This window comes from Sphaerodactylus townsendi, linkage group LG05 (genome assembly GCF_021028975.2).
Source record: "Sphaerodactylus townsendi isolate TG3544 linkage group LG05, MPM_Stown_v2.3, whole genome shotgun sequence".
NCBI classification, from domain to species: Eukaryota; Metazoa; Chordata; class Lepidosauria; order Squamata; family Sphaerodactylidae; genus Sphaerodactylus; species Sphaerodactylus townsendi.
In genome coordinates, this window is record NC_059429.1 from 135,905,204 (window position 1) to 135,922,073 (window position 16,870).

The 16,870-nt window shown below is 49.1% G+C and overlaps 1 protein-coding gene across 1 annotated transcript in view; it reads left to right on the forward strand.

Annotated features, from left to right (window-relative positions):
• HCK (HCK proto-oncogene, Src family tyrosine kinase) overlaps positions 1 to 16,870 on the forward strand; it is a 62,389-nt gene that overhangs the window by 22,054 nt on the left and 23,465 nt on the right. Inside the window, exons 4-9 of the mRNA XM_048498589.1 lie at positions 2,694 to 2,736; positions 5,939 to 6,038; positions 8,255 to 8,353; positions 10,827 to 10,930; positions 12,921 to 13,073; positions 16,297 to 16,449. Of these exons, the coding sequence (XP_048354546.1) occupies positions 2,694 to 2,736; positions 5,939 to 6,038; positions 8,255 to 8,353; positions 10,827 to 10,930; positions 12,921 to 13,073; positions 16,297 to 16,449 (652 nt within the window). The remainder of the gene's footprint in view (positions 1 to 2,693; positions 2,737 to 5,938; positions 6,039 to 8,254; positions 8,354 to 10,826; positions 10,931 to 12,920; positions 13,074 to 16,296; positions 16,450 to 16,870) is intronic.

Below are 16,870 nucleotides of genomic sequence, written 5' to 3' on the forward strand. Positions count from 1 at the left end.
CACCCCTTACATCTTTCAATACCCCTATATCAAAACAGGACGGCTCCCTTATTTGTATTTTTTTTGACTAATCCAATGCAGAGAAGAGCCCTCACACTTGCTCGCTTCAATGTTTTCCCCTCCACTTTATTGCGTGGTAGATTTAACAACTTGGAAATGAGCGAAAGGGTATGCTCTTGTGGTGAACAACAAATTGAAACATTGGCACATCAACTGCTTTGCTGCCCTAAATCTGCTAATATCAGATCAAAATATTCCAACATTCTTTCTAGGATACCTAGTGAAATGGAAGAATCAGGTAGACTTCCTTTCCTTCTGGACAATTCTGACAATGAAACTTGTGAATTGGTTGCACAATTTTTACTGGAGGTGATGCACAATCAATAATTTATATTTTATCTTAAACCTTTGTATTTGTATACCTTTTATCTTAAACCTTTGTATTTGTATACCTTTTATCTCAGGTTTTTTATTGTGTTATGATTATTGTTATGCCAAATAAAGGCTTATTATTATTATTAAATTGTTTTATCACTGATGGACACCACCCTGAGCCTTTGGGGAGGGCGGTATATAAATATAATAAATAAATAAAAATAAATAAAATAATATTAGAAAAACTGTGAGTAAGCATCATTTTAATGACCGATTTTCTCTAATTTTTATAATTGTTGTATGAGTAGCAAATAATGTAACAGCAACAACTGATTCCATGATGTGCTACATATTTATGATGTAAGTCTCTTTGAGTGGCTCCCCACAAGCTGAAAATAGGAACATCCAGTACCACTGGTGAAGAAATGAAAACCCCATATTATCCCAAATAGGATTTGGGGCTGGAATATGGTTTCACATTGAGAAATTCACAGGCCTTGATGCTGATTTGGAACACTGTCATGTACTTAGAAATTCTCATGGACTGTGATGCATAGAGGACTTAAATTCCTAAGAAAGGTGTGTGCATTATAATATAGGATGCACGTTAACAGCTGTCTGTGTGTATAGTCTTTGTAGTTTGTATACATGTTTCTGTTGCACCTTTGTATATGAATAGAGCACTTGTGCTTTCCCCCTGTGCGTGGTTTTTGTATGTAACAAGTTTGGTGTGTGCATTATAATATAGGATGCACGTTATAATATAGGAGGCACGTTATAATATAGGATGCACGTTAACAGCCCTCTGTGTGTATAGTCTTTGTAGTTTGTATTCTGTTCTGTTTGTATTCTGTTCTGTTTGTATTCTGTAGTTTGTATTCATGTTTCTGTTGCACCCTCGTATATGAATAGAGCACTTGTGCTTTCCCCCTGTGCGTGGTTTTTGTATGTAACAAGTTTGGTTGGCCAAAGGGCACAGTGTATTTTAGTTCATCCCATTGCCTGTATACTATATTATAGCATACAGAACCTTTTTACAGTGGATAGCCGGAGGCCACCTGGAATGGCATGGAGAGGGTCAGGCTGAAGCAGCTGTGTTGGGAGAATTAGCTCCTCTCCCTCAACAGATGTCATGCCAGATGTTTGAGGTGCACCCAGCCACTAGCATGACACGGCCCCATTTTGTGCAGGAGGTTTACTGAAGGTCCTCAGGGCCGAAAGCATCCTCAATTTTATTCTTGTTTTTTAGATCCAGCCTTACGAAGAGTCTTGCAAAACATCCACGGCATTTTCTGTTGCTGTAGTTCACAAGTGTCAAACTCGCGGCCCTCCAGATGTTCATGAACTACAATTCCCATCAGCCCTTACCAGTATAGCCAATGCTCATGTTGGGAAGGACTGATGGGAATTGTAGTTCATGAACATCTGGAGAGCCGCGAGTTTGACACCCCTGCTGTAGTTGGTCTTAACAAGCGGGGTCACAGAACTTTTATATTTTGACGACACGGCCGAACAGAGCAGCATTAAGGGGGATTGGGCCTTTTGCAACCTCACCTCTTGTGGAGGGGTTGTTTCAGTGTAAAAATGGCAGTGTGTTCTGGTGGAGATAAATCTAGACCCTGTGGACCCTCAGCTGCTCCCCAGCTGTGAATTCTCTTGATGTCTAGCAAGATGGCCAACGTGTCTCTCTTGCCTGGGCCTTTCTCACTTAGGATATTCAGGGTGTATGCCGATTGCCACTCCTTGATTACTGGGCCTTCAATTTGGTGGAGTAGGCAGAATGGGTACAGCTGACCCACAGGGTTAGGGCTAAGGCAGTGGTGGGATCCAAAAATTTTAGTAACAGGTTCCCATGGGGGTGGGATTCAAACTGTGGCGTAGCGCCAGTGGGGCTGGGCGGGGCACGCCGGGGGTGTGGCCGGGCATTCCGGGGGTGGGGCATTCCTGGGCGGGGCTGTGGCAAGGATGCAGCCGCTGCGCCGGTCCTTGGGCGGGAAACGAATGCACGCAGGCGCAGGCTGCCACGCACGCCGGTGCATCTCCTGCTAGACTGCTTCCAGTTCTGCGCATTACTGCTGAGAGGAGGGGCGTAACTATGGCAAAAATCACGTGGCAAAATCACCCATTAGTAACCCCCTCTCGGCACACACAAATAATTAGTGACCTACTCTCGGGAACCTGCGAGAACCTGCTGGATCCCACCTCTGGGCTAAGGGCAACGGCCGTAGGAACTGAGGCACTTTGCAAATTAAAAATGCTAAGTCCGTGATCCAATGGCTGTTGTACTGATCGGACGCTTCCTTTCTGTTGCATCCCAGGGCAGCAAACCGGTAAGGATGATGCCGCCCCCCGGAACTGACGGTATGTATGTACTGACTGATTGTTTGCAAATTTGCATCTAGCAGCCAAACGAACCTGCTCTCCAACACAACTCGTAATTCCATTTGAGCAGAGACGTATGGCCTGTTACCTCCATACCTTAACGAACCCACGCGCAAGGATTGCACGTTTTAACGTTATGCCCTCTGCCCTATTAAAGGGTAGGTTCAGCAATTTAGATAAATCCGCAAGGTTATGCAGTTGCAAACTTAACGTGGTTGAAACACTGACTCGCCAACTCTTGCACTGCACCAGATTTGATAACATCAGATCTAAATATACCAACCTACATTTTTTTCTTCCAATCTGGGCTGCCTGATCTGACTAGGTTATCTCTATTGTTAAGAAGAAGCAAGCCTTTATTGGCATAGACAGCAGTACAACAATAATAAAAACAGATTAAAAAAACATATACAATACAGGATATACATGTTAGGACGAAGGAAATCTACTGGCATTTAGTAATTTCCAGGAGAAAGTCTGCCACTATCACACAGAGAGAAGGATCAGGGTTGTCCAACAAGTAGTGTAATCTAAATAAATCGGGGGAGATCATGTAAATGTAAAGGAGTGAGATTCACATATTTGGATCTGATTTCCTTGAATCTGAGACAGTGAAGTAATTGGTGGGCCAGAGATTCAACTGAGCCATCGTTACATGGGCACAATCTTTTAGCCTTTTCTTGCTTATTAAATCTGCCATGTAACAAGGCAGAAGGCATAACATTAAACCTGGCGAGCATTATGGCTCTCCTTTGAACAGGGTTTATTAAGGAATACAGGTAGTGTGTCTCTATTGTTAAACAGCTCGGTCCCCGGTCTTTGTGAAGAGATCGCCAGTTTCATTGCGGAGATAGTTGAGAGTTCCCAGTAGAATGTATTTGTTGTGCTCCCCGTGGGGCCTTTTATCTATCATGTATCCATGCAATTGTTCCCGATTCATGTAACTTTTTTCTGACTGTGCCAATAAAGGCTTATGTATGTATGTACTGACTGATTGTAGGCAGCGTCCAATGACTTGTCGCTCAAGGTTGCAGCAAAAGGATCCACCTGGCGGCAAAGGCAGTAGCTACCTCAGGGTTTCCAGCCTTTATGATGCTGTGGCACCTTTGGAATTTTGACAGAAGGTGGTAGATGCATAATGGCGGCTGGAGGAGGTGGAGCCAATCACAAACCATCGGGGCTCCAATCGTAACACATAAGCCCCTTAAGCACATGCGGAACGGTCTGATTTAGAAGAAGAAGAGTTTGGATTTATATCCCCCCTTTCTCTCCTGCAGGAGACTCAAAGGGGCTGACAATCTCCTTGCCCCTCCTCCCTCACAACAAACACCCTGTGAGGTGGGTGGGGCTGAGAGAGCTCCGAAGAACTGTGACTAGCCCAAGGTCACCCAGCTGGCGTGTGTGGGAGCGTATAGGCTAATCTGAATTCCCCAGATAAGCCTCCACAGCTCAGGCGGCAGAGCTGGGAATCAAACCCAGTTCCTCCAGATTAGATACACGAGCTCTTAACCTCCTACGCCACTAGTTTAGAGTCATGGATCTGCCCAGTGGTGCGTGTGAGTGCAGTTTATAGAAACTTCCCAAGAGATAAATGTAAAAGGTAAAACTTACGTTTATTCAAGCATCTCCAGTTCACAGCTTTGTTCCAGGGAAAAGGTAGATAGAAAGAAACCCTAGTCTAAGAGAATGCTTTCCCTATGGACAAGTGGGCACTCTACCGCGCCATCACGTGTGTGCAGGTGAGAGGATGCTACAGTGGGAAAGCCCCACCGAGCAGGCTGCCATTGGCCATGCGCTCAGGTCAAGAGCCAGGTGAGAAGTGAGACCAGCACGGGGAAGAAAGGAAGTTAGTGGGCGGTCTCCTGGCCCAGACAAGGAGGGCAAACAAGAGAGGCAACATCACAGTTAGAGTGAGATACACGGCATACCCAGTGTCCAGGCATGCAGCAGTGGCGTAGGAGGTTAAGAGCTTGTGTATCTAATCTGGAGGAACCGGGTTTGTTTCCCAGCTCTGCCGCCTGAGCTGTGGAGGCTTATCTGGGGAATTCAGATTAGCCTGCGCACTCCAACACGCACCAGCTGGGTGACCTTGGGCTAGTCACAGCTTCTCTGAGCTCTCTCAGCCCCACCCACCTCACAGGGTGTTTGTTGTGAGGGGGGAAGGGCAAGGAGATTGTAAGCCCCTTTGAGTCTCCTGCAGGAGAGAAAGGGGGGATATAAATCCAAACTCTTCCTCTTCCTCCTCCTCCTCCTCCTCCTCCTCCTCCTCCAACAGGAACAATGCACTTTCAATCCTCTTTCACAATTGTTTGCGAGTGGGTTTTGCTATTCTGCACAGTAAAATCCAGCTGTGGATTGAAAGTACATTATTCTGCATGTGCCGGCCTTCAATTATGTCAGTTAGAAGCTCTGTTTAAAATAAATTTACTGTTTTAAAATATTTTATTGAAAGACACACCACTTGCTTTCAGTTATTTATTTATTTACTTACTTACTTACATTTATTCCCTGCTCTGTGCCATGGTCTCAGTTATGCAGTGAAACTCCTTGTGCCGTGGTGGGATCTCCTGCCAGACCAACCTTTTAATTCAGTAGCAATTTGGCTACTGCAATCTTCCCTATCACTGAGAGGAAGCTGATGGGGCGGAAGTTGGCAGGCTCTCCTTATAGGGAAGGTGCTCCAGCCGGGGGTAAAAAGAGTGGCCAGGATAGGGGCCCACCAATCGGTATGAAATTTCAGAATCTCTGAAATTATAGAATCAGGGCCAGGGGCTTTCCTTACAGTTGAAAAAAGTGGGATATAAATCCAAACCCGCCTTTTTCTTATTCAGTGTAAGAAGAAGAAGAAGAAGAAGAGTTTGGATGTATATCCTGCCTTTCTCTCCTGTCAGGAGACTCAAGGTGGCTGACAAGCTCCTTTCCCTTCCTCTCCCCACAACAGACACCTGGTGAGGCAGGTGGGGCTGAGAGAGGTCAGAGAGAACTGTGACTAGCCCAAGGTCACCCAGCAGAAATGTAGGAGTGCGGAAACACATCTGGTTCACCAGATAAGCCTCTGCCACTCATGTGGAGGAGTGGGGAATCAAACCCGGTTCTCCAAATTAGAATGCACCTGCTTTTAACCACTACACCACACTGGCTCTCTGGGGATGCGAATGCAGGAATTTGTCTGTTCCCACAGGATCAGAGGACTTCATAGTTGTGGCCCTTTATGACTACGAAGCCATCCATAAAGAGGACCTCAGCTTCCAGAAGGGGGAACATCTCAAGGTCCTTGAGGAGTAAGTACCAGACTGTCCGCTGGGCACCTCTTTTTTGGACCATACAGGAGCTGACGTTGGAGCCAGATCAGTGGTGGGATCCAAAAATTTTAGTAACAGGTTCCCATGGTGGTGGGATTCAAACTGTGGTGTAGCGCCAATGGGGCTGAGCGGGGCACGACGGGGGCGTGGCCGGCCATTCCGGGGGCGGGGCATTCCTGGGCGGGGCTGTGGCAAGGAGGCAGCCGCTGCGCCAGTCCTTGGGCGGGAAACGAATGCACGCAGGCGCAGGCTGCCACGCACGCCGGTGTACCTCCTGCTAGACTGCTTCAAGTTCTGCGCGCTACTGCTGAGAGGAGGGGCGTAACGAAGGCAAAAATCACGTGGCAAAATCACCCATAAGAAGAACATAAGAACAAGCCAGCTGGATCAGACCAAAGTCCATCTAGTCCAGCTCTCTGCTACTCGCAGTGGCCCACCAGGTGCCTTTGGGAGCTCTCATGTAGGATGTGAATGCAATGGCCTTCTGTGGCTGTTGCTCCCGATCACCTGGTCTGCTAAGGCATTTGCAATCTCAGGCACCCATTAGTAACCCCCTCTCGGCACACACAAATAATTAGCAACCTAATCTCTGGAACCTGTGAGAACCTGCTGGATCCCACCTCTGAGCCAGATGCTCTCGGGACAACGATTTCCCCCTTGCACTGTTTCATGGTCACGTTGGGTCCCAGCATGAGTGGATCCATCCTTGAATTCACTGGGCAGCTTTCGGGTGGCCTGTTGCCTTGGAGGGCTGCTGCTGGCCAGGCAGAAGGAGATGCTGGGTACATTAGCCCTGGCACCCCAGTGAGCTGGCAAGGCCCACTCCGGTGTTGCCATCTTCCTAATCTTGGAAGTTCTAGCCTGCCAGTGTAGAACTACAATTCCCAAGGTTCCCTAGGTGGAAGGAATGATTGGTCATCCCATTTTAAGGCTGAAACATAGGCCCCTTCCGCACATGTGGAATAATGCGCTTTCAATCCAGTTTCACAACAGTTTGCAAGTGGATTTTGCCATTCCGCACAGCTTCAAAGAGCATTGAAAGCGGATTGAAAGCGTATTATTCTGCATGTGCGGAAGGGGCCATAGACATGGTCTTTGGATCTGTTCGGACGCAGGTCGGCTGCTGATTTCCCGTGCATCCGCCATGGTAAAAGGATTTGGGGGTTTGTGCCCCGGTAGCAACACAAAAGGATTTGCACTGAATCTAGGCTCACCTGTAATGGATCAATCACAGCATCCAGGGAAAGCGTGCTATGATTATATATTCATAAATATGAAACTCAAACACTGTGCACCACCGTGCTTTCAGTGACAAAATTAATTGCATGGTGGAATGCAATTCCAAGTGCAGACTCAGTGTTATTCAACAACATACAATGGCGTGATAATAACAAAAAACCACAGAGCTAGTTGGTCCACCAGATAAAATCTGGCCTCGAATACAGACTTCAAAGCCTTGTGGTTATGTCACATTAATCTATATATATAAAAATCTATCAGTGTGTTTTTCTGCTGACAGGTAATCTCCCAAATTACTGGACCGATTGCTTTGAAATTTTCACACAACGTCGCATTCGCATGCGGCCAGGTTTCCATACTGTTTCCACACCTCCTGTTGTGTACATGTCACAACTGTGCCAGTTATTGTGTACATGCCACACCTGTGACAGTTGGAACCACAGTTCTGTTCCGCAACAGCGCCATCTGCTGGCTGTTAAAGCAAAACCCTCTGATACAAGGGAAACAACCATGCCTTCCTTGAAAACTGCTGCCATCTGGAGTGAAAGGGATGGGGTCTGCCATCTGGACATGGCCCACCCACCCTAACGGAGGAAGGGGAACATTAGGGAGAGACGGGGTGGGGTGCCACGCAAGGGAACAGGAGAGAGGGAGGGGAGGGAGGGGCCCCTTGCCCCTCCCCTCCCTTACAAGCACTGTGCAATGACACATGTTCGAACCGTTCGCTTCCCCTTTTCTTTCTTTTCCACTTCACCAGACTGAGCCACAGCAACGCGTGGCCGGGCCCGCTAGTATTCTTGTAAAAAGTCGCATAACATAATGGTTTCAAGTAAAGTGTCCAGCTGGATGGCGAACTGCAACCCAGCTGCACAAGTTGCCCTGTGCATGGTAGCGGGCGTTGCTCAGCATGCCAGACCAATGTCAACAGACCCTCTCTTCTGTCTCTCTTGCTGCAGGTCCGGCGAATGGTGGAGAGCAAAGGCCCTGTCTTCGGGAAGAGAAGGCTACATCCCCAGCAACTACGTTGCCCGAGTGAACTCGTTGGAGACGGAAGAGTGAGTCTGGTCCTTAGCTGTGAAACAGGAAGTGGAGCATCTGTGTGTGCCGCCGCACCCACGTCTGAAATGCTTAACTTCTCTTAGGGCCAACATGGCCGTGTCTCTTCTGTGTTGAAAAATTTGGCTGCAGTTTGGATCAGGGCCGTACGGGATGGACTGGAGCCGTGGTGGCGAACCTATGGCGCTCCAGCTGTCCATGGACTACAATTCCCAATTGGCCACGCTGGCAGGGGCTGATGGGAATTGTAGTCCATGAACATCTGGAGCGCCATAGGTTCGCCACCACTGGACTCGAGGATCTAACCCAGTGATGGCGAACCTTTTCGAGACCGAGTGCCCAAATTGCAGCCCCAAACCCACTTCTTTATCGCAAAGTGCCAACACGGCAATTTAACCTGAATGCTGAGGTTTTAGTTTAGAAAAAAACAGTTGGCTCTGAAGTTCGCGTTACTCGGGAGTAAGCTTGGTGGTAGTTGGTGACTTTGCTTTGAAGCAACCGTGCAACTCTTCCAACGGGGTGAATCATGACCCTGGGAGGGTTTACTCAGAAGCAGGCCCCATTGCCAGCAACCGAGCTTACTCCCAGGTAGAGGATCGCGCTTTAGTTCTTCGCATGAAAATCACTGGGGTTTAACAGCGCTTAACAGGGTTATCTACACTGCTTCCCCAAAATTAGATCTTAGGTTTAATGCTAATAATCGAGCCCAGTGGCCCAGGCCAGCCTAGATGGGGGTGGGGGGGGGGGCGTTTTGACCCTGTTTGCACCGTGCCCACAGAGAGGGGTCTGAGTGCCACCTCTGGCACCCGTGCCATAGGTTCGCCACCACTGATCTAACCCTTTAAACCCTGCTTGGTTTTGCTAAAGAAAACCAGGTCCCCCCCTGCAGTTTTAAAGTGGGGGTGGGGGAGATGTGTCCTTTGAAAAGTATGTTTCATTTCAAAGTTAATGCAGCACGATGAGCAGGGTTTGGCCGGGAGTCGTGGGTCAGTGGAAGAGCCTCTGCTATGCAGGCAGAAGGTGCCCGGTTCAGTTCCCGGCATCTCCCGTTGAAAGGACCAGGCAGTAGATGATGGGGAAGACCCCTACCCTAGATCAGCGATGGCGAACCTTTTCGAGACCGAGTGCCCAAATTGCAGCCCCAAACCCACTTATTTATCGCAAAGTGCCGACACGGCAATTTAACCTGAATACTGAGGTTTTAGTTTAGAAAATACAGTTGGCTCCGAGGTGTCCGTTACTCAGGAGTAAGCTTGATGAAGAAACCGTACAACACTTCGAATGGGTGCATCACGACCCTAGGAGGGTTTACGCAAAAGCAAGCCCCATTGCCAGCAACCGAGCTTACTCCCAGGGAAAGGATCATGCCCAGGACAGCCTAGATGTATGTGTGTGTGGGGGGGTTGATTTTCCGCCCCCCGCCCCCCACATATGATGAGTTCTGGGTGGGTGTGCCCACAGAGAGGGCTCTGTGTGCCACCTCTGGCACCCGTGCCATAGGTTCGCCATCACTGCCCTAGATTCTGGCAAGCCACTGAGTACAAAATACTATCCCTGATGATCTTATTCAGTACAAGACAAGACCGGCCAGCATCATGTAGTGGTTAAGAGCAGCAGACTCTAATCTGGTGAACTAGATTTGCTTCCCCACTCCTCCATGGAAGCAGCGGACTCTAATTTGGTGGACTGCATTTGTTTCCCTGGCCCTGCCCACGAAGCTGCTGGGTGACCTTGGGCCAGTCCCAGTCCTCTCAGAACTCTCTCAGCCCCACCTGCCTCACAATGTGTGTCTGTTGTGGGGAGAGGAAGGGAAGGAGTTTGTCAGCCGCCTTGAGTCTCCTTATGGTTGGAAAAAGTGGGGTATAAATCCAAACCCGCCTTTTTCTTATTGAGTGTAAGAAGAAGAAAAAGAGAGAGTTTGGATTTCTACCCCACCTTTCTCTCCTGTCAGGAGACTCAAGGTGGCATCCAAACTCCTTTCCCTTCCTCTCCCCCCAACAGACACACCTTGTGAGGCAGGTGGGGCTGAGAGAGTCCTGAGAGAACTGTGACTAGCCCAAGGTCACCCGGCAGGAATGTAGGAGTGCGGAAACACACCTGGTTCACCAGATAAGCCTCTGCCACTCAGGTGGAGGAATAAGGAATCAAACCCGGTTCTCCAGGTTAGAATCCACCTGCTCTTCACCACGGCAGCACGCCGGCTCTCTTAGCCACTATACCACGTAAGGCATCTTCGTGTGTGAGGCCTTTCGTGGTTTTTGGTTTGCAAAACCAAGCAGGGGATGAAGGGTTAAATCCTCTTCCAGTCCAAATGGTGGCAGTGCATGTTGGAGATCTCTGTTTTCCAGTCTGTCTGTTTTGGCCCTTCTGGCTGGCCACGGGCTTTCTCCTGTTTGGTGGCCTTCCAGGGCCGCTGAGCACATTATGGAAAGGCCTTGCTCACCTAGCTGTTTTGCAATGTCCCCCTTCCAGGTGGTTTTTCAAAGGTGTCAACCGGAAAGATGCCGAGAGGCAGCTGCTCGCTCCGGGGAACGTGATTGGCTCCTTCATGATTCGAGACAGCGAGACGAGCAAAGGTACCCTCTCTCTCTGGCTGGGGGCGGGGGGCACAGAATCCCTTTCTCCCCTGTGAGCAGATGAGGTTTCTATATCTGTGTACGGTTCTCCAGTTGCACAGTGGCAGATAGGAAGGCGCTCCAAAGGGTGATCACTCCTGCACAGAGGATTATCGGCTGCCCTCTCCCCTCCTTGGAAGAACTCTATAATTCCCGAAGCCTAAAGAAAGCCCAAAATATTCCGAGAGACCTGTCTCATCCGGCACACTCTTTTTGAACTGTGACCATCCGGCAGACGACACAGGTCTATCAAAACTAGGACAAAGAGGCTTAGAGACAGCTTCTGCTCTAGAGCAGTGGCGATGCTGAACTCCGCGGCTTCGTGTTGATGTGTTTGGGGCTGTGCAGGGATGGGTGGAGGAAGGGGAAAGGGAGGATGGGGTATGAGTCTGAAATTGTGTGCATCGAGGAATGCTGCTGTCAATTTCGTTGTGCGTGCACAATGACAATAAAACGCTTATGCTATATGTACAGCAGTCATTTGCGGCATGATGGAGCTATGGCTGCCTGGAGCCGCACATCTTTGTTTGCTTCCCTCCCGCTATGACTTCTGATCAAATAGGTGGTGCAGGTTCTGGAGCACAACAAATGCCCATGGAAAATCAAACAGGTCTTCAGGGTTTAGCTGGAGGAACCGATTTGAAAACATGGACGTTAGATTAATCGGATGCCCCCCATTAAGTATCAGAGGCTTTTGGGCTAAAGAGGCTCCGTTTCTTTTTAATACGGGTACTTACAAAAATGTAGGATTAAAGTTCGTAGGATTAAAGCTCAGGAGCAGCAGCAGCAGAAGGCCCTTGCTTTCACATCCTGCATGTGAGCTCCCAAAGGCACCTGGTGGGCCACTGCGAGAAGCAGAATGCTGGACTAGATGGACTCTGGTCTGATCCAGCAGGCTAGTTCTTATGTTCTTATGTTCGTGCCATAGGATTAAAGTTTGTTCAGGGAAACAACTTAGGTTTTGTTAGTTGTGTCTGAACGATGATACACAACTGCAGGTGAGCAGAGAACATGAAGAGTCTACCTGCAGGTGGACAGGTTTGGTGATGGTGAAAAGTCACAGTCAGTTTATGGCAAGCCCTCAAGGAGTTTTCAAGGCAAGAGGCCAGAGGCAAAAATGACCTCCAAAGAGCTGTGACTAGCCCAAGGTCACCCAGCTGGCGTGTGTTAGCATTCACAAGCTAATCTAGTCCACCAGATAAGCCTCCACAGCCCAAGTGGCAGAGTGGTGGATCAAACCTGGTTTTCCTGATTAGAGTGAACCTTCTCTTAACAACTACACCAGGCTGGGTATCTTTTGTCCCTTTGGCCAGCTGCATGTAAATAATTTCATAAGAACATAAGAACGAGCCTGCTGGATCCCGCAGGACCAGAATGTCCATACCCTAGTCCCAGCTCTCTCTTGCTACTCTCAGCAGTGGCCCACCACAGGTGCCTTTGGGAGCCTCACATGCCAAGGAGGTGGAAAGCAATGGCCAGCTCATGCGGCTGCAAAGCTGCTCCTGAGTTGTTCACCTGGTCTCAAAGCTTGGAAGGCATTTGCAATCTCAGATCAAGGAGGATCAAGATTGGTAGCCATAGATCGACTTCTCCTCCATAAATCTGTCCAAGCCCTTTTTAAAGCTATCCAGGTGAGTGGCCATCACCATCTCCTGTGGCAGCATATTCCAAACACCAATCACACGTTGCGTGAAGAAATGTATCCTTTTATTAGTCCTAATTCTTCCCCCCCAGCATTTTCAATGAATGCCCCCTGGTTCTAGTATTGTGAGAAAGAGAGAAAAATTTCTCAGGACTATGTTTTTTGTTGGAAAGAAGTGCTCCTTGGAGATATTTCTCTGCCCTGTTTACAAAAGAGATTAGCTGTCCGATTTTTACCCCTGGTTTGAGAGGTGCTCCTGACCCTGTTGGCCTAGTTTTCGATTCCTCTCTTTTCTCCCTTTTCCCTCAGGGAGCTACTCTCTGTCCGTGAGAGATTTCGACAACCAGAACAAGCTGGATGTTGTGAAACATTACAAGATCCGGACGCTGGACAGCGGCGGCTTCTACATCTCCCCTCGCAACAGCTTCAGTACGCTCCAGGAGCTGGTCAGCCACTATAAAGGTAAGTCTGTGTTGCTTCTTGTCTTGTGCCGACGGAGTCCCTCCCTTGTAGAGCAGCTGGGTTCACACAACCCTGGCTGTTTTTGGATGTGAAGTGGTCTTCAGGGACAAACAGTGACCCCCACCCCACCCCAAGAAATGCACCTCTTGGGGAAACGGGAGTGGTTGTTTCAAGTCTTCACATTGCTCACAAAGGCCAGATGAGACTCATGCAGTGTGACCTTCACTGTATGGTCCTCAATCTGCACCTCCTCTTCTTCCCCGCAACAGCTGCCGGTAATTTGCTCCATTACTGCAAGCCGGCTGCAAAGCCAAGAAGGTGTTCACCCTGGAGTATAGGAGAATCCGCTGCTACCATGTGACGACTGAGGCTGAGATTAAGCTTGGGAGAGCCACTCTGATCTCACCTCGGTCTTGGGTTCTTTTCCCTTCTAATGACTCCAGACCAGCTGATTGTTCAAGGATTTATCGTAAAAGTTCAAAACAAACAAATGAAACATAAATGCAGTAAGAGATTGCTCAACTGGTTACATTCCTTTTGGTTCTTTGTCCCCATTCCGGGAACCCATGGCCCAGAGATGCTTCTCTGACCACGTCTCAAGATGGAATTTTAAAAACCTTTGTTTTCCCCTTCTCAGGAAAACTCTGTTCAGGCCACGAGGTAACTTAGGCCTTTGAAGTTTCATCCTGGCACCTCTGCATAGTTTCCTGTGTTCCCTCCAGGAGATCAAAAGGCAAAGATGCTTTTCACAGTCATACGTGACTTCCCTTTACTGTAGCGATAGCATGTCATACTCAGTTATATAGCAAGATACCCGTTTTATTGCACAGTACTAAACTCTTGTCCATGTAAAACCACACATAAAAACCTTAATTGAAAATATACATCAGTATCTAAAAAGCTACTTCCTGAAAGCCCCACCCTAGACCAACACAGAGTTCACGGGCTTGGCTCTGAGAAATAAGTTCTGGGTTTCTCGGAGAGTCTCTACAAGAGCCTCTTCCTTTAAAATCCGCATTTGTGCGAGGGCTCGTTGAAAACCATCCGATCTTCTGCAACTGGGAGTTGTAGCGGAAGTGCATTCCACAGCAATGCATTCTCTTTCTCGCAATACTAGAACCAGGGGGCACTCATTGAAAATGCTGGGGGGAAGAATTAGGACTAATAAAAGGAAACACTTCTTCACACAACGTGTGATTGGTGTTTGGAATATGCTGCCACAGGGGGTGGTGATGGCCACTCACCTGGATAGCTTTAAAAGGGGCTTGGACAGATTTATGGAGGAGAAGTTGATCTCTGGCTACCAATCTTGACCCTCCTTGATCTGAGGTTGCAAATGCCTTAGCAGACCAGGTGCTCAGGAGCAACAGCCGCAGAAGGCCATTGCTTTTACTTCCTGCAGGTGAGCTCCCAAAGGCACCTGGTGGGCCACTGCGAGTAGCAGAGTGCTGGACTAGATGGACGCTGGTCTGATCCAGCAGGCTAGTTTTTATGTTCTTATGTTCTTAGAGATTATCCAGCATGCAAAGAACTCATTCCCAGCATCTGAGTCAAAGTCTTTGGGGGAAATATCCATGTGTTTAGTTCAGTGGTAACGAGGACTAGAAATCCAGGCCCAGATTTCAGCCGGCTCTGGGCCCAAGACGTCACCACTGTGTACCCTGCCATCCTTCCATTCCAACCCCTTCATCTGACAGTAGGCAGTGGCGTATCACCCACGGGAATAGGGGGGTTGAACGACCTCAGGCGCAATGGTGGGGGCGGGGCGCAAAATTGCCGCCACCCCCCTCCTCCCCCACACCAACCTGGCTCGGAAGAGCTGCATCGGCACAGGGGAGGCGCCTAAAGACAGAGCCAGCTGGCTGCTGTGGCATCCATCCAAGCTGCCTCCTTCCCTCCCCAGACCCTTGGGGGGTGGGACTCAGGGGTGCTGCTGCCCTGCTGCCGCTGTGGTGCCTGTCCAAGCCACCCGAGCCCCACCCCCCGAGCAGGGGGAGGTGCGGGGAGCCGCCCGGAGCAGGCGTTGTCCCCAGGGGCCATTTCCCCGCCCCCGACACGCCTCTGACAGTAGGTAGCCATCCAGAGAGAGGGAATCGAGGGAAGATGAATTCAATATGGGAGGTGAGATGGGGCTAAAACAAATCCTTCCCCAACTTACTTACTTTGACTTTGCTCCACTGTACTTTACTTTTTTTTACTTTACTACTTCTTACTTACTTATTTCTACTTTCTTACTTCTACTTACTTACTCTTACTTTAGCATTTCATTCTTTTCTTTTCTACTTACTTCTTTCTTTCTTTCTTTCTTTCTTTCTTTCTTTCTTTCTTTCTTTCTTTCTTTCTTTCTTTCTTTCTTCATTTATTTGTTTGTTTATTTATTTATTTATTTATTATATTTATAAACCGCCCTCCCCCGAAGGGCTCAGGCCGGTGAACAAAACATACAGATAGAGCACACAATAAAAACAATAATATCAAATTGGATTAAATAGCATTAAATAGTGGCTCTATATATGTTAAAAACTACCCCATTAAAAGCAGCGTTCAGTCAAATATATAGATGGCGTGCTACTAACAAATCCCTTAAAAAGAAAAAGAGGGAAGGGACGGTAGGATCCACAGATGTTATAAAAGGAGAAAGAGGGATGGGGGCCATCAGCGGCCGGCCTCCCCAAAGGCCCGGTGGAACAGCTCGGTTTTGCAGGCCTTGCGGAAGTCGTTAAGGTCCTGCAGGGTCCGCGTAGCTGGAGATAGAGCGTTCCACCAGGCAGAAGCCAGAGCTGTAAAAGCTCTGGCCCGGGTGGAGGCCAGCCGCATCACCGAGGGGCCAGGGATCACCAGCAGATTGGCCTCTGCTGACCGCAGAGGCCGATTTGGGACATATGGGGCAAGACGGTCCCGTAGGTACGGAGGTCCCAGGCAGCGCAAGGCCTTAAAGGTCAATACCAACACCTTGAAAATGATTCGGAATTCAACCGGCAACCAGTGAAGTCATCTGTCCGCCAAGGGTCCTAGGTCCTCTGAGCATCTCTCCTTTGTCCTCAGGGAGCTGCGGTCAGTGGTCCCACTATGCTTGACCCCGTTGCTAGCTGAGGAAGACATTTGAACAACTAACTGAATGGTGCCTGTCGCCCTGGTGCTCTCGTTTTGGGGGTGTAACGGGGTCCATTTGGGCTCTGCCTGGTTTCTCGACGGTTGGGTGACCCCTCTTGCCTTCTTTCAGAACTGAGTGACGGACTGTGCCAAAAACTATCTAACCCCTGCGTTGCGCCAAAGCCTCAGAAACCGTGGGAAAAAGATGCCTGGGAAATCCCCCGGGACTCATTGAAGCTGGAGAAGAAGCTGGGAGCTGGGCAGTTTGGAGAAGTCTGGCTGGGTAAGAGCGTCAGAAATGGTGTTGCCCGCCCCCCGCCCCCCCGCAAACGCCTCTGCCTGGTAGTCAGAGGTACGTCCAGAGGTGGGATCCAGCAGGTTCTCACAGGTTCCCGGGAGTAGGTTACTAATCATTTGTGTGTGCCGAGAGGGGGTTACTAATGGGTGATTTTGCCCCGTGATTTTTGCCTTAGTTACGCCCCTCCTCTCAGCAGTAGCGTGCAGAACTGGAAGCAGTCTAGCAGGAGGTGCACCGGCGTGCGTGGCAGCCTGCGCCTGCGTGCATTCGTTTCCCGCCCAAGGACCGGCACAGCGGCTGCGTCCTTGCCACAGCCCTGCCCAGGAATGCCCCGCCCACGGAATGCCCGGCCACACCCCTGTCGTGCCCCGCCCAGCCCCATTGGCGCTATGCCACTGTTTGAATC